Here is a 20,089-nt window from a genome sequence, read left to right on the forward strand (position 1 = left end):
TGGGGCCTGAACTGTGGGCCTGGGCACTGTCCCTCAGCTCTTCAGTTCAAGGCTAGCGATCTACCACTTCAGCTATAGTGCCACTTCTGGCTTTTTTTCTTATGTCTTATGTGGTGCTAGGGAATCGAACCCAGGGCCTCATGCATGGAAGGCAAGCGCTTTACCACTGAGCCATCTTCCCAGCCCAATAGTTGTTATTTTTAAAGATTGATCTTTGTGGGGCTGGGAAGGTGGCTCAGCGGTAGAGTGCATGCCTTGCAAGCATGAGGCCCTGGGTTCGACTCCTTAGCACCCCATAAACAGAAAAAGCCGGAAGTGGCGCTGTGGCTCCAGTGGTAGAGCGCTAACCTTGAGCTGAAGAGCTGAGGGACAGCGCCCAGACCCAGAGTTCAGGCCCCATGACTGGCAAAAAAAAAAAAAAGATTGATCTTTGTCTCCTGGGACTATGATGGGTGAGGCCAGGCAGGAGCAGGGCTGCAGGCAGACCAGAGGTATTGTTGGTGGGACAGTTCAAGTTACGGGAGCTGGAAGTGCCTAGAAATGACCAAGTCTGGGGCCCAGGAAGAAGGGTCTCTTCATAGGAAGAGGAAACTGCATTTGTTTGACGACTTTCTTTTTATTTTATTTATGAAGAGGACCTAAATGAAAAGACAACAGAAAATAATGAGCAACGAGAAGAGATTATTCGCCTCAAGCAAGAGAAAAGTTGCCTGCACGATGAATTGATTTTTACCGGTAAAAATAGTCAGTTTACATGATTGAAGGCTCATTTTGAACCTAAGCTTTGAATACTGCTACTAAAGCAGGCTGAAGGATAGTAGAGTACTTGTACTTACCTAGCATGCTTGAGGCCCTGAGTTCAAACTCCAATACCTCAAACAACAACAACAACGACAAAACCAAAGAACAAAAAGAACCCCTCTGCTTCCCCTTCTCACCCCCACCCTTGTAAGAGCTGCTGAGGGGCCAGACAGAATTTGAAAGCTGTTATTAAGCCTCCAAATATCTCTAGTTCCTCTTTTGTAAAATGAAGAACTACTGCCAGTTTAAGCAAATGACTGCTTCTCACTGAAGCATATTCTTGCTTTAAAATTCATTTTATTTATTTATGTATTTATGTATTTATTTATTTATTTATGTTGGTCGTGGGGCTTGAACTCTGGGCCTGGCCCTGTCCCTGAGCAATTCAGCTCAAGGCTAGCACTCTACCACTTGAGCTACAGCGCCACTTCGGGTTTTCTGGTGGATTATTGGAGTCTTACGGTCTTCCCTGCCCAGGCTGGCTTTTAACTTCGATCCTCAGATCTCAGCCTCCTCAGTAGCTAGGATTACAGGCGTGAACCACCTGTGCCCAGCTTAAAATTCATTTTAAAAGGCTTTGTGCCTATGGCTCACACCTGTAATCTTAACTAATCGGGAGGCTGAGATTTGAATATTGTGGTTCAGAGCCAAGAGACTTTATTGTTAGGGAAAAGGACTGATTTGAAAGGTGAGAAATTAAAGCAGACAGAGACACTGACCTCAGCAGACCAAATCAAGTTGAATGAAAAGTTGAAGGGGGATACCATGGTACCTGAGACAGGGAGAGTCAGGAGACAGGCCGTGCTGGGGGCAGGAGTGGAAGGACTTAAGTAGGGTCCTGGGTGAAGGCAACTGGAGGGCACAGAAAGTTTCTGGTTGGGCTTTGTAAGTTTGTACACAGGCCTGTTAATGGGAACCTGCTTTGCAAACCCACTGAGCAGGTCCCGTTCAGCCAGCTGTGGCCTGCTTTGGGGAAGTCAGGGGCATATTACCTTGAGGGGGGAAGGGTGTGGGGTGGAAAGTGGACTTGCACATTTTTGGAATTGCAGATTCCCATCATTTATCTCCAATTAAGTAGCCAAAACCTAGGCTGGAGGTATGGCTTAAGTGGTAGAGTACCAGCTGTGAACTACTATGAGGTACTGAACCCAGACCCTGCTACTGGCTTAAAAAAAAGTTTTGATGATCAATAGAGGATGTTTATAATTTTGTAAACACTAGGTTTAAAAAGTAGGAATTCAAAAGGCCACAGGTATAACCAAGTAGTAGAGTATACATGGCCCACTTTGTAGTCCCAGCAACACACACACACACATACACGCACAGCATGTTTTTCTAGTTGTTGTTTTTGTTTTGTTTTGTTTTTTGGGTCTGGTCGTGGGGCCTGAACTCTGCGCCTGGGCGCTGTCCCTCAGCTCTTCAGCTCAAGGCTAGCGCTCTACCACTTGAGCCACAGCGCCATTTCCAGCTTTTTTCTTTTTGCTTATGTGGTGCTGAGGAATCGAACCCAGGGCCTCAGGCATGCAAGACAAGCGCTCTACCCCTGAGCCACCTTCCCAGCACATTTTTCTAGTTTTGCAAATAAATGACCTGCGGTTACTTCAGTTGCATCAGTCTGACTAAGGCTTCCTGGGTTGAATTCCCCATGTGTAACCAAGTCCCCTTCTGATGATGACTCTGATGATGACAGCCTCCACCCCTGCTGGGTGCCTTCACCCCTGCCAGTACCCCAGCACTGCTCATCCACCCCTACCTGTGTCCACCGCTGAAGGCTTCCCTTTCTCCTTCCTGCACAGAGCTGACTTGGATCCTTAATAGCCCAGGCTGTCTTAGGGCTTCATGCCAGTAATTTAGGTCAGGGAGATCATTCATAGACTTTGAGGCAGTTTGAAATAAAAAGTTAAACACTCTGAGTCTACCTACCCTCAATTCCCCTCCTTCTAGAAAGAGAATCTTGTTTCTGCAGTTTAAAGGGAAATATGTAACATTTAAAACTTGCCATAGAATGGATTTCTTAATTTTGATCTGTGATTCAAGATGGGAACAAAGTGCAATATTCTCCCACCAGAGGGCACCATTTCTTTATTTCTTTTTTGTTTTTTTTGTTGTTGTTGTTTGTTTTTGTCGATTGCGGAGCTTGAACTCTGGGCCTGGGCACTGTCCCTGCTCAAGGTAAGCACTCTACCGCTTGAGCCACAGCACCACTTCTGGTTTTCTAGTGGTTTATTGGAGATAAGAATCTCACAGACATTCCTACCTGGGCTGGCTTTGAACTGTAATCCTCAGATCTCAGCCTCCTGACTAAGTAGATTACAGGGACCCATTTCCTTATTTCTAAGGTTACCGGGTCAGTTATACATATTAGGTAATAGACAAAGCAAACATAGAGTTCAGTTCAGTCCATGTATGGGCCTTTGTATGTCCTGTGCTCACTATAGTTGAGAGGCTCATGTACCCACAGAGACTTTATTACTCTACAGGAGTTAGGAACAGAATAGCCTGGAAGGTCAGAGGAGGAAGTTTTTCCTTTTTTTTTGAACAGTACTGGAGTTTGAGCTCACGAGCTGCTATTTGCTAGATGAGTGCTCTCTCACCTGAACTATATGATTTTGTGAAATGATTTTAAAATTTCCTAATTTTAATAATTTCCTAAACTCACTTCTGAGTACCTTTCTACTGAAGACAATCACATACCATTGTCCCAAAAACTTTTTTATTTTTTTGCTGGTCCTGGAGCTTGAATCTGTGCCTGTGCACTGTCCTGACCTTTTTGATTAAGGCTAGTGCTCTACCACTTGAGCTACAGAGCCACTTCTGGCTTTTTCTGAATAGTTTATTCGAGATCAGAGTCTCACAGAGGGGCTGGGAAGGTGGCTCAGTGGTAGAGTGCTTACTTTGCATGCATGAGGCACTGGATTCAATTCCTCAGCACCACATAAGCAGAAAAAGCCGGAAGTGGTGCTGTGGCTCACTAGCCTTGAGCTGAAGAGCTGAGGGGCAGTGCCCAGGCCCAGAGTTTAGGCCCCACAACCGACCAAAAAAAAAAAAAAAAAAAAGTCTCACAGACTTTCCTACCCTGACTGGCTTTGAATCACGATTCTCAGATCTCAGCCTCCTGAATAGCTAGGATTACAGGTGTGAACCACTGGTGCTGGCTTTTTTTTTTTTTTTTAATGAGTACAAGGGATGGAACCTGGGGCCTCCTGCTGGGCAGTGCCCTGCCACTGAACCATACCCTTAAAAATTTAGAAATACGGATGTGGCATTGTAGCTCAAGTGGTAGAGCACTTGCCTTGAGCTGAAGAGCTGAGGGGCAGCCAGCATCCAGGCCCAGAGTTCAAGCCCCATGACCGACCAAAAATAAATAAATAAATTAATTAATGCTTTAGACAGGTACTGGTGGCTCACGCCTGTCATTCTAGCTACTCAGGAAGCTGAGATCTTAGGGTCACAGTTCAAAGCCAGTCTAGGCAGGAAAGTCTGTGAGACTCTTATCTCCAATAAATGACCAGAAAACTGGAAGTGGTGCTGTGGCTCAAGTGCTAGAGCTCTAGCCTTGAGCTAAAGAGCTAAAGGACAGTGCCCAGGACCAGAGTTCAAACCCCAAGACTGGCAAAAAACAACAACAACAACGCTGTTTATTGGTATGGTGATTAAAAAATGCTTAATCATTACTATTTTTCAATAGTAGAGAGAGAAAAAAGGAAAGATGAGTTACTGGATATTGCAAAGTCCAAGCAAGAACGTACCAACTCCGAACTGCATAATCTGAGACAGGTATGGCCCCAGCTGCTATAGTTCAGCAGGGAGAAGTTGAGCAGAGCAGGAGCTGAACGCCTGTTGCGTGTTTGCTGGCACTGAGAGAATCTTACCTTGTTAAACATACAGCTACTTAGCCTCCTAGATGGGTCTTGGTTATGGTAATTAAAAGTTCGAGTCAGCCGGGCGCTGGTGGCTCACGCCTGTAATCCTAGCTACTCAGGAGGCTGAGATCTGAGGATCGCGGTTCAAAGCCAGCCCGGGCAGGAGAGACCATGAGACTCCTATCTCCAATAAACCACCAGAAAACCGGAAATGGCGCTGTGGCTCAAGTGGTAGAGCGCTCGCCTTGAGCTGAAGAGCTGAGGGACATTGCCCAAGCCCAGAGTTCAAGCCCCACGACCAACCAAAAAAAAAAAAAAAAAGTTTGAGTCAGACACAGATTACAGGCTCATGCCTGTAATCCTGGCTACTTGAGAGGCTGAGATCTGAGGACCTTGGTTTGAAGCCAGCCCCAGCAGGAAAATCCATGAGACTCTTATCTCCAGTTAATTACCATAAAGCCAGATGTGGAGCTCTAGCTTAATGGTAGAATACCATCCTTGAGCAATAGTTAAGGGATAGCACCTAGCATCTGAGTTCAAGCTCCAGTGCTAGCGCATACACACACACACACACACACACACACACACACACACAATTTTAAGGTAAGGGACCAGCTATACTAATTTCAGTGTGAAAGTAGGACAAATAAAAGCAAAAACTGTGTGACCTTTATTATTACATTTTATGTTGATTGATCAATGTCTCTGGCAGATATATGTGAAACAACAGAGTGACCTGCAGTTTCTTAATTTCAATGTGGAAAATTCTCAGGAAATGATTCAGTTATATGACTCAAAGACGGAGGAGTCGAAGGCCCTAGAATCCAGGTAATCTCAGTAGATGCTGTGATCTGTGCTTACTTCATTGGTAGATCAGCATTTACTTAGTGCTTCCTGGAGGCTAGTAGGAAATAAATACATGTGAGTTAGCAGTTATCTTCATAATCCTAGCTTCTGGCCTGAGAATTTTAAGCATGCTGTTTAACCACTTGATAAAGGTAAAATCTTTTTCTTTTTTGTCTTTTTTTTTTTTTTTTGGGGGGGGGGTCCGGTCGTGGGGCCTGAACTCTGGGCCTGGGCACTGTCCCTCAGCTCTTCAGCTCAAGGCTAATGCTCTACCACTTGAGCCACAGTGCCACTTCCGACTTTTTTCTTTATGTGGTGCTGAGGAATCGAACCCAGGGCCTCAGGCATGCAAGGCAAGCGCTCTACCACTGAGCCACCTTCCTAACCCCTTTTTGTCTATTTTTTTAAATTTATTTTTTGGTGATGATCCTGGGGCTTGAACTCAGGGTTTGGGTGTTGTCTCTGAGCTTTATTCTTTGTTGGTCTTGGGGCTTGAACTTGGGCCTTGAGCAGGGTCCCTGAGCTCCTTTTGCTCAAGGCAGTGCTCTACCACTTGAGCCACACTGCAACTTCCAGTTTTCTGGTGATTAATCAAAAATAAGAGTCTCAGACTTTCCTGCCCAGGCTGGTTTGAACCACCATCCTCAGATCTCAGCCCCCTGAGTAGCTAGGATTATAGACATGAGCCACCAGTACCTTGCTTCTCTGAGCTTTTTTGTTCAAGGCTCGAGCTTTATTACTTGAGCAAGCCACAGCTCTACTGTCAGCTTTTTTTAGTAGTCAATTGGAGATAAGAGTCTCACAGACTTTCCTGCCTAGGCTGGCCTTAAACCACAATCTTCAGATCTCAGCCTCCTGGTTAGCTAGTTACACGTGTGAGCCAGCCATGTCCAGCAAAAGTAAAATCTTTATGCCTTATTTGTGTTTGTTGGGCAGAAGGCTTTAAGTTAGAGTGGAAGTGAGAGATGAACTATTCATAAATGTGCACCACAGTATTAAGACACTGGGCTGGGAGAGGAAATAGAAGCATATATGGGTCATGGCTCTTGTCTCAAAGAAATTATGTCAAAGAAAGGCATTAGCACTGAATTAGAAACTAGATTCTAGGTGAGCACTGCTCTCAGCTTCATCTTCCTGCTCGCCCAACTTGTAACAACAAGCACTGTGGGGATGTAAATTAAAATACACAAGCAGTGCTTTCATTAACAGACATTGCCAAACCACATCCAAGCAGAGATGCTGGGAATGGAGAAACAAGGAAGGTTAAGGGGAGCTTCCCACGTATGACTTCATCAGCAGGGGAACCACCAAGTCTGAAGTAGATTAAGCCTGACCACTGCCCCTTTCCCCGAAGAACAGATTCAGAATGGCAGGAGTTAGCAGCTGTAGGCAGAGAATGAGAGAGGCAGTTGCTGCTGTTCGGCACCCCAACTGCCGCCGACACCCAGACCATGGAGTGCTCTCTCACAGGAGAAAAGCCTGACGCTGCGCTTCCTCCATGAGCTTCATTGTCACTTGGAGGTACTCCATGAGCTGAGGCTACTCCTTAGAAGTGAGAAGTGGTTTATACATTGTAGGAGACAGGTGTGTTTTCTCAGGGATTGGAGTGATACAGATCGGAATATCTGGACACATGGTGGACTTGTGCTTGCCTATAATCCCAGTACTCAGGAGGCTGAGGCAAGAGGATTTCAAGGCCAGCCTGGACAACATAGCAAGATCCTGTTTCAAAAAGAACACCTGAGAGCCAGGCGCTGGTGGCTCATACCTGTAATCCTAGCTACTCAGGAGGGAGAGATCTGATCATCACGGTTCAAAGCCAGCCCAGGCTGGGCGCTGGTGGCTCACACCTGTAATCCTAGCTACTCAGGAGGCTGAGATTTGAGGATCTCGGTTCAAAGCCAGCCCAGGCAGGAGAGACCGTGAAACTCCTATCTTCAGTAAACCACCAGAAAACCAGAAGTGGCACTGTAGCTCAAGTGGTAGAGCACTCGCCTTGAGCTTAAGAGCTGAGGGACAGCGCCCAGGCCTAGAGTTCAAGCTCCATGACTGACCAAAAAAAAAAAAAAAAAAAAAAAAAGCCAGCCCAGGCAGGAAAGTCTGTGAGACTCTTCAGTTAACCACCAGAAAAGCCAGAAGTGGCCCCATGGCTCAAGTGGTAGAGTACTCGCCTTCAGCTGAAGAGCTCAGGGACAGCACCTAGGCCCAGAGTTCAAGCCCCATGACTGAGAAAAAAAAAAAAAAAGTTTTGCTTAGCCAGGAGCTGGTGGCTCGTACCAGGAGCTGGTTTGCGCAAGGGGCTGAGATTTGAATACCATGGTTTGAAGCCAGCCTGGTCAGAAAAGCCTATGGGATTTTCTTTTTGCCAGTCCCGGGGCTTGAACTCAAGGCTTGAGCACTATCCCTGAGCCTCTTTGTGCTCAAGGATAGTATTGTACCACTTGAGCTATAACACCACTTCTGGCTTTTTCTGAGTACTTATTGGAGATAAGAGTCTCATGTACTTTCCTGCCCAGACTGGCTTCAAACTGATCCTCAGATCTCAGCCTCCTGAGTAGCTAGGATTACAGGTGTCAGCCATTAGCACTCATCTATGGTAGTGTGTGTGTGTCAGTCATGGGGCTTGACCTCTGAGCCTGGGCACATCTATCAGCTCAAGGCTCAAGGCTTGTGCTGTACCACTTGAGCCACAGCACTACTTCTGATTTTCTGGTGGTTTAATTGGAGATAAGTCTCACATGGATTTTCCTACCCCAGCTGGCTTTGAACTGCAGTCCTCAGATCTCAGCCTCCTGAGTAGCTAGGATTACAGGCATGGGCTACCTGTGCCCAGCTCCAGCTGTAGAATTCTTATCTCCAGTTAACCACCAAAAAGCTAAAAGTTGAGGTATAGTTCAAGTGGTAAAGGTCTGGCCTTGAGCAAAAAAGCCAAGCAAGAGCTCAAGGCCCTAAGTGCAGGCCCCACTTTTGGTACACACAGGCCAAGTTTTGCTGTATTTACATAGTATTTTGATGCTTTTCTCATTCATACAGTGAGTACTAGAGGAGTTGAGGGTGGGAAAGAAGGTGAGTGGAGGCTTGCTGTTCAGGTTTCTGAGACAAAATCGGGCTCAGGAGCTCAGACTCATTGTGCTAATGCTGTTTGGGGAGTCATAGGAGCTGGTAGCATGATGTCTAATCTCACAACTTGCTTTTCTTTGTAATGACACTGCAGCAGAGACATGTCTTTATCTGACCTTGAAAATAACTACTCAAAAATCGATATTAAGAGGGAGAAAAATCAGAAGTCACTGGTTAAGGATCAAAAATTTGAGGCCTTGTTGGCTCAACAAAAGGCAAACAAAAACTCTTGTGACATGTGTAAGGAGAAAAAGCTACAGATAAATAGTGCACTCGGAGAAAAAAAGGTAATTACACTCTCGTCTTTGCTTACCAAAGACCTAATGGGCAAGCAGAAGTGTTGGTCTTTGGGTGGAAAAATCCAGATTGAACCCGAAAACAAAATCGCATTGTGCAAAATGCATGCGCGATGCCTACGAGACCATGAATTCGGGGTTCTGAACGAAGAGAAGCAGCTCTCGGAAGGGTCGCTGCCTGAAGAGAAGCAGTGGCAGGACGTCAACGTTTACCTGGGCCTGACCAGCTGTTCCGACTCCCGAGAGCCGGAGAGGCTAGACGTGGACTGTCACGACCCAGCAGATAGGTCTGATGTCTCCTGTGCACCGAAGGACGACAGCTGTGTGGGTGAGAGCAACCTGTGTGTGTCCAAGTGCTGCCACCCGAGTCACTTGGTCATCGAGGCTCCGGGCCACATGTCTGATGCTGAGTGGATGAACATCTTCAAGCCTGGCAGAGGGCACAGGATTGTCCGCCACAAGAATGTGTGCTCATGTGCGGGCAGCCTCAGCGGGACCAAGTACAACTCCTCCTCCACAAGGTTAGTGAGGCAGGGACATGCAGAACTGGGGGCTGCCTCCAGCAAAGCGCCCTCGAACTCTTTTCTCAGGACAGCCCTTCTCCCCACCTGGCTATGCACGGGGACTGTGCCAGCGCTGGTGGTTCTGAGTTGAGCAAATAGGTTTTACGAGAAAACCCATGAGTGGCCCCTGTAGAATGCAATGCTGTTTCCCCAGGACCATTTGCACAGAGCAGTTGACCCTCACGGGGTCAGCAGTGCAATCCTCTCCATGCTCACTGGGTGACCTGGTGGGAAATACACCCACTCATTTCTCCCTGTGTTCCCTTTCTTCCTGTGTTCCATTTGTGCTGCTTCTAACTGCACAGCACACTTGATTTCTTTAAAACAGATGGAGCGAGAGACAGGATATCTGTTTAATAAGCTGATGGAAGTTATTCTTTTAAGGGAGGAAATGGATTAGGTATTAGCATACACTGAATTATTCAGGCTCATCTTATTGTTAGAATTGCTGAATCTTGTGGTTGAGTGGCAATGTAATAATGTCTGCTATTTTTAAAGAAAGCATAGCTCTTCGGTCTTAAAATACAGAAAGGATGCTGTTTCTATATTGAGAGCATTATTTTAATGATTGATATGACTTTCATAGGATTCATGTTAAAATGTCTGGTATTTACATTATCTGGAGTATTTGTCTTTGTTTGTTTGTTTGTTTTGTTTTTTGGGGTCCGGTCGTGGGGCCTGAATTCTGGGCCTGGGCGCTGTCCCTCAGCGCTAGCTCAAGGCTAGCGCTCTACCACTTGAGCCACAGCGCCATTTCCGGCTTTTTTCTTTTTGCTTATGTGGTGCTGAGGAATTGAACCCAGGACCTCATGCATGCAAGGCAAGCGTTCTACCACTGAGCCACCTTCCCAGCCCCGAATATTTGTCTTTTAAAAACTGTTTTCCCGCCGGGCGCTGGTGGCTCACACCTGTAATCCTAGCTACTCAGGAGGCTGAGATCTGAGGATCGCGGTTCAAAGCCAGCCCGGGCAGGAGAGACCGTGAGACTCCTATCTCCAATAAACCACCAGAAAACCGGAAGTGGCGCTGTAGCTCAAGTGGTAGAGCGCTCGCCTTGAGCTGAAGAGCTGAGGGTCAGCGCCCAGGCCCAGAGTTCAAGCCCCACGGCCGACAAAAAAAAAAAAAAAAAAAAAAAAAAACTGTTTTCCCTATTCGCCTATTGCGAAGTTAAGCAGTTGGCACACTCAGTGTCGTCCAGTGGTGTCTGCTGAGGTAGTTGGGCAGTGGGAACACTGGCAGCAAAGTGAGTGAAAGGCTTTCATTGGCTTGTTCTGAGAGTAGAGTATGCATATATTAAATGTGCATAAGTAAATCCAAGTTTGTGTACAAGGTTTTCTGTCAAGGCTTTTGCCCTCCCTGACTGAAAGTATGGCCTGTTGTGGCAGCAGAGGCCTGTGTTGCCCCCACTCAGACTTATTAGGCAGGCGAGTTAAGCGTGCTTTCTTGTTTCCTGTGCAGTATAAGAACCTGTGTGGATGCTGGGCAGGTGGCTCAGTGGTAGAGCGCATGCCTTGCATGCATGAGGCCCTGGGTTCAATTCCTCAGCACCACATAAGCAAAAAGAAAAAAGCTGGAAGTGGCGCTGTGGCTGTGGCTCAAATGGTAGATCGTTAGCCTTGAGCTGAAGAGCTGAGGTACAGCACACAGGCCCAGAGTTCAGGCCCACGACTGGACCCCCAAAAAAAAAAAAAAAAAAAGAACCTGTGTGGAGGAAGTGGTGCTGTGGCTCAAGTGGTGGAGCGCTAGCCTTGGGCACAGAGAGGCTCAGGGATAGCACCTAGGCCCTGAGTTCAAATCCCACGACAAAAAAAAAAGTTATTTTCAGGCTGGGAAGGTGGCTCAGTGGTAGAGCACTTGCCTTGCATGCATGAGGCCTTGGGTTCAATTCCTCAGCACCACATAAGCAAAAAGAAAAAAGCCGGAAGTGGCACTGTGGCTCAAGTGGTAGAGCGCTAGCCTTGAGCTGAAGAGCTGAGGGACAGCGCCCAGGCCCAGAGTTCAGGCCCCACGACTGGACCCAAAAAACAAAAAAACAAAACAAAACAAAAAAAGAACCTGTGTGGAACCAGGCGCCGGTGGCTCACGCTTGTCATCCTAGCTACTCAGGAGGCTGAAATCTGAGGATCACAGTTCAAAGCCAGCCCAGGCAGGAAACTCTATGAGACTCTTATCTCTAATAAACCACTAGAAAACCGGAAGTGGCACTGTGGCTCAAGCGGTAGAGCGCTTGCCTTGAGCTGAATTGCATAGGGACAGCACCCAAGCCCAGAGTTCAAGCCACATGACCGACAAAAAAAAAAAAAAAAAAGAACCTGTGTGGCTGCTTTATCATCTAAGGAAAAGGTTCACGGGGCTGGGAAGGTGGCTCAGTGGTAGAGTGCTTGCCTTGCATGCATGAGGCCCTGGGTTTGAGCAGAAAAGGCTGGAAGTGGTGATGTGGCTCAAGTGGTAGAGCACTAGCCTTGAGCTGAAGAGCTGAGGGACAGTGCCCAGGCTGAGTTCAGGCACCATGACTGGCAAAAAAAAAAGGTTCACATTTGCTCCTCTTGACAAATAGAGGTTTCCCATGGCAGAAGCCAGAGCTGATGGCTCTCCTGTGTGTCCCCTGAGTCTGGCAGCTGTAGGGGTGAGGGACCAGAGTGACCTTAGTCTCCTGAACCCCATTAACCTCATACTCTGCTGTTTTCCCTGTCCCTAGACCTGCTATTCTTTCTTTGAAACAGGTCCTCCAACATGCTAAGCAAGTGTTTTCCTTCCCAGCTGCACCTCAGCCCTCTCTGCTTATTTGCAAGAGGGAAGTTCTTGGGGGTAGGGCGGTGGGTGGTGGTGGTGGTGGTGGTGGTGGTGGTGGTGGTGGTGGTGGTGGTGGTGTGTGTGTGTGTGTGTGTGTGTCCAGTCCTGGGTCTTGAACTTAGGGCCTGAGCACTGTCCCTGAGCTTCTTTTGCTCAAGGCTAGCACTCTTCCACTTGAGCCACAGTGCCACTTCCAGCTTTTTCTGTGGTACTGAAGAATTGAACCCAGGGCTTCATGCATGCTAGGCAAGCACTCTACCACTGAGCCACCTTCCCAGCCCAAATTCCTGATTTTTTTTTTGGTTGGTTGTGGGGCTTGAACTCAGCTTGGGCGCTGTCCCTGTGCTCTTCAGCTCCAGGCAAGTGTTCTACCTGCTTGAGCCACAGGGCCACTTCTGGTTTTCTAGTGATTTATTGGAGTTAAGAGTCTCATGGACTTTCCTGCCCAGGCTGGCGGGATCCTCAGATCTCAGCCTCCTGAGTAGCTAGGATTACAGGGGGCTCCAAATTCCTGATTCTTTTGTTTTGGTTTTTTTTGGTCGGTTGTGGGGCTTTAACTCTAGGTTTGGGCGCTGTCCTTGTGCTCTTCAGTTCAAGGAGAGCGCTCTGGAAGTGGCGCTGTAGCTCAAGTGGTAGAGCGCTCGCCTTGAGCTGAAGAGCTGAGGGACAGCGCCCAGGCTCAGAGTTCAAGCCCCACGACCGACCAAAAAAAAAAAAAAATCAAGGAGAGAGCTCTACCGCTTGAGCCACAGTGCCACTTCCGGTTTTCTAGTGGTTTATTGGAGATAAGAGTCTCACGGAGTTTTCTGCCTGGGCTGGCTTTGAACTGTGATTCTCAGATCTCAGCCTCCTGAGTAACTAGGATTACAGGTGTAAATTCCTGATTCTTATAGCTATCCTTAACTGCAAATTTTGTTTTAATTTTTATTTGAGAAAGGTATGCATTAATGTATACTGAAATCTACAATAGCCTACTCCGTCTGGGGCTTCATCATTTAAAAATCAGATTTAAGCTGGGGGTGGCGGTGCATACTTACGATGTAATCTAACACTCAGGAGGCTGAGGCAGGAGAATCAAAGGTCAAAGCTGGTGTCTCTATCTCCCTGTGAGAGCACACATACTCTGGTAGAGTGTGCCCTGCCCTTCTGTCTGTCTGCTTGCCTGCTTGCATACTTAATTAATAAAGCTCTGCCAAATTTTTTTTTTTTTTTTTGGTTGTTGTTTGTGGGGCTTGAACTCTGGGCCTGGGCGCTGTCTCTAAGCTCTTCAGCTTCAGGCGAGCACTGTATCACTTGAGCCACAGAAACACTTCTGGTTTTCTGGTGGTTAGTTGGAGATAAGTCTCACAGACTTGGGCTGGGAAGGTGGCTCAGTGGTAGAGCGCTTGTCTTGCATGCATGAGGCCCTGGGTTCAATTCTCCAGCACCACATAAGCAAAAAGAAAAAAAAAGCCGGGAGTGGTGCTGTGACTCAAGTGGTAGAGCCCTAACCTTGAGCTGAAGAGCTGAGGGACAGCGCCCAGGCCCAGAGTTCAGGCCCCATGACCAGATCCAAAAAAAAAAAAGTCTCACAGACTTTCATTGCCCCGGTTGGCTTTGAACCAGGATCCTCACATCTCAGCCTCCTGAGTAGTTAGGATTACGGGCGTGAGCCACTGGTGCCTGGCTTCTGCCAAGTTTTCTTACCATCTCCCCGTCCCCCGCCCCCTCAATACAAAAGCTCAAAGCTAGTCTGGACTACATAGTGAGACCCTGTCTCTGAATAAATAACTTAAAACCTAACCCTTTTTTGTCATCCTGAGGCACTTTCAAGAGTAAGGGTAGTAGCGTGCATGTGCAGTACTGTTTTCAGGTCACTGTTTCTGTCTGGTTTTCCTGTTCACAGTGAACTCCTTGCCCTCCAGCATTCCCACTCTTTGGATTCTTCAAAATCTGCTGGTAGAGAAGATGAGAGCGAGGTCCTGCCTGAGAAAAAGAACCTGTCCAAGGCTTTGGTCCTCAGCAAGGATACAGCGCTGTCTGGTGAGAAGGTTTGTGTTCCGCTTTTAAGTTTGGGTGTCTCATAGGCACTTTGTCCAGTGGTGCCAGTGCTTGACTTTGGCCATTCCTCAGTTTCTGAAATTGCAGTGTGAGACTAAGGTTCCTGCTAAGCAATCCAGAAGATACACCTGGAGGGTGAAGAGGAAATTAGGAAGGAAGCGGGGTCACTAAGAGCCAGTGTTCTCTTGGCCTGAGCACTTGCTCAGAGCCCTTTCCCAGGCCTGCTGGTCCTCTGGGGTCCTCCACATTGAGAAGCCTCCAAGGTGGGCGGCCTGGGCTCCGCCAGCCCCTCTGTCTTCCCTTCCTCACAGGGCAGGTTTGCATGCATAGCGTACAGCTCCCTTACATCCCCAGCACTTGGCCATAGAGGCTCAGGGCCCACGTGTCCTTGTTTTATGTGATCAGCCAAAGTGTATTTCACCTTCTGCTTTCTGTAAGCTATTGTGCAGTTCACTCAAGGCACCCCTGCCCTCCCAGGCTGCCCAGGGGATTCACGGACGATTAACATTTTATGTGATGAGTGCACAAAGCAGCCTCCTTGGAGGGCCCACAGCCTGTTGCTGCCATGGGTCCTTGCAGACAAGGACCAAGAAATAAGCATTTTAAGCATTAAGAAAGAAAAGAACCAACACCCGTGAAGCAGTTGAACAGACATTTACATTTTGGCATATTTGCTTTGTTTTCTTTTTGAAGAAATAAAGTTGGAGAGGAAGTGTGGGTCCGCCTGCCATTCTCCCCTGGCCCACTCCCAAGGGGTTTGCCTACTGTAGTGTTCGATGTCTATTGTTGACAGTTCCCTCCGTGTCTGTGAACCTCACCTAGCCTGGGTTACTTCCCCAGGATGACTTTTCGCCCACAAGTAAGCTTCAGCGGCTGCTGGCGGAATCCCGGCAGATGGTCACAGATCTGGAGCTGAGCACGCTGCTGCCCCTCAGCTGTGAGAAGCACTCCAGCAGTGACAGAAATGTGCGTTTCCTTTCTGGTGCCTGCTGGGAGGGTCTGAGCCCTCCGTGTACCTGGCACTGGCAGGCAGCCTTAGCTTCCTGCGTCTCCAGGGAGAGGGAAAGGAAGAAGGACGGAGGAGGGAGAGGGAAGGGAGGGTTAACGAGACGAAGCCATAATCTACATCCTGTCTCCCTCTGCCTCTTTCTCATTTCCTGGGACGTGTGAAGCAAGTTGGTGTGTGTGTGTGTGTGTGTGTGTGTGTGCTTGCAGGGCCTCGGCATGGTAAGCTCTCTGCCAGAGAGCTAGCGTCAGCCCTCAGCCCAAATTTCTGGCAGTTTCCAGAAACACAGAATTTCAAATACATACACAATTTTAAGTATACACACAAGTAAAAGGAATAATACAACCACTTACTTTCAATAGCCATCAAATTCTTGCCGTTTTAACTTTTCCCATCCATATACTTTTTTTTATTTTTGTCAGTCGTGGGTCTTAAACTCTGGGCCTGGGCGCTGTCCCTGAGCTCTTCAGCTCAAGGCGAGCACTCCACCATTTGAACTACAGTGCCACTTCCAGTTTTCTGGTAACTAACTGGAGATAGGAGTCTCATGGACTCTTGCTAACTGTACTGCCTTCAAACCATGATTCTCAGATCTCAGCCTTCTGTGAAGCTAGGATTATAGATGTGAACCACCAGTGCCTGGCCATACATTTTTTTTAAAACTCAGAGAAGGAGTGTGTGTGTGTGTGTGTGTGTGTGTGTGTGTGTGTGTGTGTGTGTGTGTGTGTGTGTGTGTGTGTGTGTGTGTCCATTTTTTTAAAACTCAGAGGAGTGTGTGTGTGTGTGTGTGTGTGTGTGTGTGTGTGTGTGTCGTCTTGGGGCTTGAAGGTCAGGACCTGGACACTATCCTTGAGCTTTTTTGCTCAGCGATAATGCTCTACTACTTGAGTCACACCTCCATGTCTGTTGGATAGAAGTATGGATGAATGGAAGGAAGGAAGGAAGGAAATAATTTTTGGATGGATGGATGTATAGGTTGTATGGGATTGCTTCACATGTCCCATCAGTTCACTAAGGGTTTTTCAGAGGCCTTTCTGCCATGTTTTCATTTAGACTTTTCAGGTATTTTTCTACTTTCTCTATCCTGGTACTAATTTGAGAGTTGTTTTTCAGAACCTAGAAGTATTAGAAGAATCAGTTCAAAAGAATGTCATTGTCAGTCACTGAAGGAAGCAAGCTAGCTTGTTATCCTGGGTAAGTCACCTTTGCTTGTCTCACCTGTATCTCAGCTGATATTTAATAAGTAACTCAGGCATGCTGATAATGTGGAGTCAGGGCATGCATTTGTTTGACCAGTGCTCTTTTCTCTCATTTGACCTGTTTCTACTGTACATACCTTCTAAACTTAATCAGAATAAAAGTCAAAAAGTCATTCTTAGGGACTGGGAAGGTGGCTCAGTGGTAGAGTGCTTGCCTTGTATGCATGAGGCCCTGGGTTCCATTCCTCAGCACCACATAAGCAGAAAAATCCAGAAGTGGCGCTGTGGCTCAAGTGGTAGAGCGCTAGCCTTGAACTGAAGAGCTGAGGGACAGTGCCCAGGCCCAGAGTTCAGACCCCACGACCAACCCCCCCCCCCCCCAAAAAAAAAAGTCATTCTTGGTACCTAGAATTTTGAATTTAAGGAAGTGAATATATAGATCCAGCTTCAAAACCAGTATCTAAGGCCAACCATAATAGTACTTGTCAGTAATCTTAACACTTGGAGACTGAAGCAGGAGGAGCATTATAAATTTAAAGTCAGTCTGAGCTACACAGGGAGACCTTGTTTTGACAGCAGCACTGAATTATCATTTCATCTGAATGTCTGGAAAGAAATTGTTACATGGGGTTGCAAGCTTTATAAGAGTTTATTGAAAGCCGGGCACTAGTGGCGCTCACACCTGTAATTCTAGCTATGCAAGAGGATTAGATTTAAGGATCATGGTTCAAAGCCAGCCCAGGCAGAAAAGCCTGTGAGACTCTGATCTCCAACTATTCAGAAAAAGCTGGAAGTGGTGGTGTGGCTCAAGTGGTAGAGTGCAAACCTCAAGCACAAAGAGGCTAAGAGACAGTCTCCAGGTCCTGAGTTCAAGCTCCAGGACTGGCAAAAAAAGAAAAGAAAAGAAAAAAGTTTATTAACCCAGGAAGCACTTGCTTGGGTTGTGTCCTTCAGTTGGACCTTCATCTCACATGAAGCGTCTCACGAGTTACATAGCACAGACATTGCAGATGTCTACATGGTGAGCCAAGAGCCTTAAAGCTCCGCAGGCAGGAAATGGGAGCCTTGGCTCTCCCTCTGTCCCACTCTCATTGCTGAGTTCTCTGTTTAGATGCCCTGCATGGCCTTACATCAGTGAAAATCTGACGTGCAGCCAGTGGGGTAGAATCATGAGCTTTCAGCTCGCTATCCAGTGCTCATTGATTTTTCACTTGTGGACTGTTTCCTTTCCCCAGAAGCAGATTTTTCATCACTGGGGAGGCAGACAGCCCAGAACACACTTCACCTGGAAACAGGCAAGTGAGCGTAACAAGCACAGCCTAATACCAAAAGAAAGCAGAAGCTGAAACTGGACTTCCTTAAACTATCTATATTTTGTTTGCTTTCAATTAACCATTTTTGTACATAGGGAATATTTTCATGTAGAGGAAACAAGACCTTTTCGTACCTGTACAGCCTAGAATTACATTGAGGGAAAAAGACTTGTCTGTAAGGTGGAGCACTAGAGCAACTCTTGACACATGATGCCTAGAGCCTTGCACGGAAAACACACCCAGCCACCTGCTTTTTTTTTTTGGGGGGGGGGGGGTCCAGTCATGGGGCCTGAACTCTGGACCTGGGCGCTGTCCCTCAGCTCTTCAGCTCAAGGCTAGCGCTCTACCACTTGAGCCACAGTGCCACTTCCAGCTTTTTTCTTTTTGCTTATGTGGTGCTGAGGAATCGAACCCAGGGCCTCATGCATGCAAGGCAAGGGCTCTACCACTGAGCCACCTTCCCAGCCCCAGCCACCTGCTTTCTAATCCTGGTGCTCATTTAACTTACAACCAGCATCTTATCCGGTTCAGTTCCAGGTACCTGAGAAACGCTGTCTCCAGAACCCAGAGCTTTCACTGCCTTTGCTGGGCCTGACCCGTGTGGGAGGAGATGGTGAAAGTTCACCATGTTGCTGCCTGTGACGTACGTGACATGAGGTCGATCCGCCCCAGCCCAGCCCAGCCTGCCTCAGCCAGGCCTGCTGTCGTTGACTTACACACCACCAGCGTCTAAACAGGTGTTTTTATACTACAGACTCAAACACTGCTGTTTTAACTTGCAAAGTAATTGATTTTTTTTTAAAGAATATACTTTGTAACTCTATTCCCTTCTAAGAGAACTGATCAGCTTCAGTCAATAAAAATAGTTTTAATAATAAAGAAAAATGCTTTCCTTGGTTTTTGGGTTTTTGTACAAAGGGATTTTTTGTTGTTGCTTGTTTTTGTGCAGAGCTGAGGATCTAACTCAGGGCCTTCCGCTTGCTAGGCAGGCGCTCTTCCCCTAAGCGAAATCCCCAACCTTCTTTTTTCTTTTTTCTTTTTGCTGGTTGTGGGGCCTGAACTCTGGGCCTGGGCACTTTCCTCAGCTCTTCAACTTAAGGCTAGCGCTCTACCACTTGAGCCAGAGCTCCACTTCCGGCTTTTTCTGCTTATGTGGTGCTGAGGAATCGAAGCCAGGGCCTCATGTGTGCAAGGCAAGAACTCTACCACTGAGCCACCTTCCAGCCCCTTGTTTTTGTTTTTGATGCTGGTACTGGGGCTTGAACATGGGTCTTCAGGTTTTAGCTTAGTCTTTTTGCTCAAGGTTGGTGCTCTGCCCTTGAGCCATACTTCCACATCTAGCTTTTTGCTGGTTAATTGTAGATAAGAGACTTGTTTGATCCTGGCTTCAAAACAGGATCCTCATATCTCAGCCTCCTGTGTAACTAGGATTACAGGTATGAGCCACCTGCTCCCAGCTTCTTTGGTTTCCTTTTATTATACAGGAATAAAATTAGGGAAGTTAGTATCTTTCAATGTAATCTGGTGAGTTAATTTCCTCAGGTTGGGAAGGTTTTTTTTAAACCATTACAGATATCAAAGTCTTATTGTGCTGCATAAATGCCCCTTTGTTAAAGGCTTCAGTGTTTCTTGAGATGGTTTTCCTGAGTGGTAGAAGAACCGCCCAGTTAGCCTTTCTAATTAGGGTGCTGAAAACTGAAATTGGGTGAGGTTTCGCTGTGTTCTTTATAAATACCTGCTTTCTCCCCAGGCTAGTTGTATGGCACCAGACTGAGAAAGGTCTAGTTGACGCTGAGCCAGGCTGCAAGCAGGAAACCAAGCATGTCCCACGAGAGGCCTGCTTCCAACCTGAGGAATCCAAACACTGCATTTCCCTTTTCCCTTCATGTGCTGGAGTGGCTTAGTGGAAAGGGAGCGCGAAGGAGATGTTAAGTAGGCAGACCTCAGGAAATGAAAGAATTTGAATATAATTAAAAAGTATCTTATGCTACCTAGTTTATGGGATTACAGTTCCATGACTACCTGTAATGGCCAATTTTAACCTTACTGGTTTATTCCAAATTATGTAATGGTATGCAATGGTAGCATGTTGGTTTTAAGATAAACTAGATTTTAGGATTTATATCTTCGGTGTGAGTGTGTGTGTGTGTGTGTGTGTGTGTGTGTGTGTGTGTGTGTGTGTGTGTGTTCTGGAGCTGGATCTCAGGGCTTTTTGCTCTCTCTTGGCTTTTTTTTTTTTTTTTTTTTTT

At 47.0% G+C, this 20,089-nt stretch overlaps 1 protein-coding gene across 6 annotated transcripts in view; it reads left to right on the top strand.

Annotated features, from left to right (window-relative positions):
• Positions 1-18,701, top strand: part of Ccdc62 (coiled-coil domain containing 62) — a 31,615-nt gene extending 12,914 nt beyond the window's left edge. For 2 of the 6 annotated variants that reach the window (XM_070024799.1, XM_070024801.1), the window contains 8 exons: positions 634-735; positions 4,490-4,578; positions 5,377-5,492; positions 8,725-9,447; positions 14,168-14,312; positions 15,163-15,288; positions 16,442-16,522; positions 18,372-18,701. In XM_070024799.1, the coding sequence (XP_069880900.1) occupies positions 634-735; positions 4,490-4,578; positions 5,377-5,492; positions 8,725-9,447; positions 14,168-14,312; positions 15,163-15,288; positions 16,442-16,495 (1,355 nt within the window). In that variant the 3' untranslated portion in view covers positions 16,496-16,522; positions 18,372-18,701. Of the gene's footprint in view, positions 1-633; positions 736-4,489; positions 4,579-5,376; positions 5,493-8,724; positions 9,448-14,167; positions 14,313-15,162; positions 15,289-16,441; positions 16,523-17,762; positions 17,823-18,371 lie in introns of those variants that run through there. The other 4 variants (XR_011372336.1, XM_070024800.1, XM_070024802.1 and 1 more) reach the window with 4 other exon arrangements.
• The last annotated feature ends 1,388 nt before the right edge of the window (positions 18,702-20,089 follow it).

This window comes from Dipodomys merriami, unplaced genomic scaffold (assembly GCF_024711535.1).
Source record: "Dipodomys merriami isolate MVZ:Mamm:240054 unplaced genomic scaffold, mDipMer1.0.p SCAF_163, whole genome shotgun sequence".
Lineage (NCBI taxonomy): Eukaryota > Metazoa > Chordata > Mammalia > Rodentia > Heteromyidae > Dipodomys > Dipodomys merriami.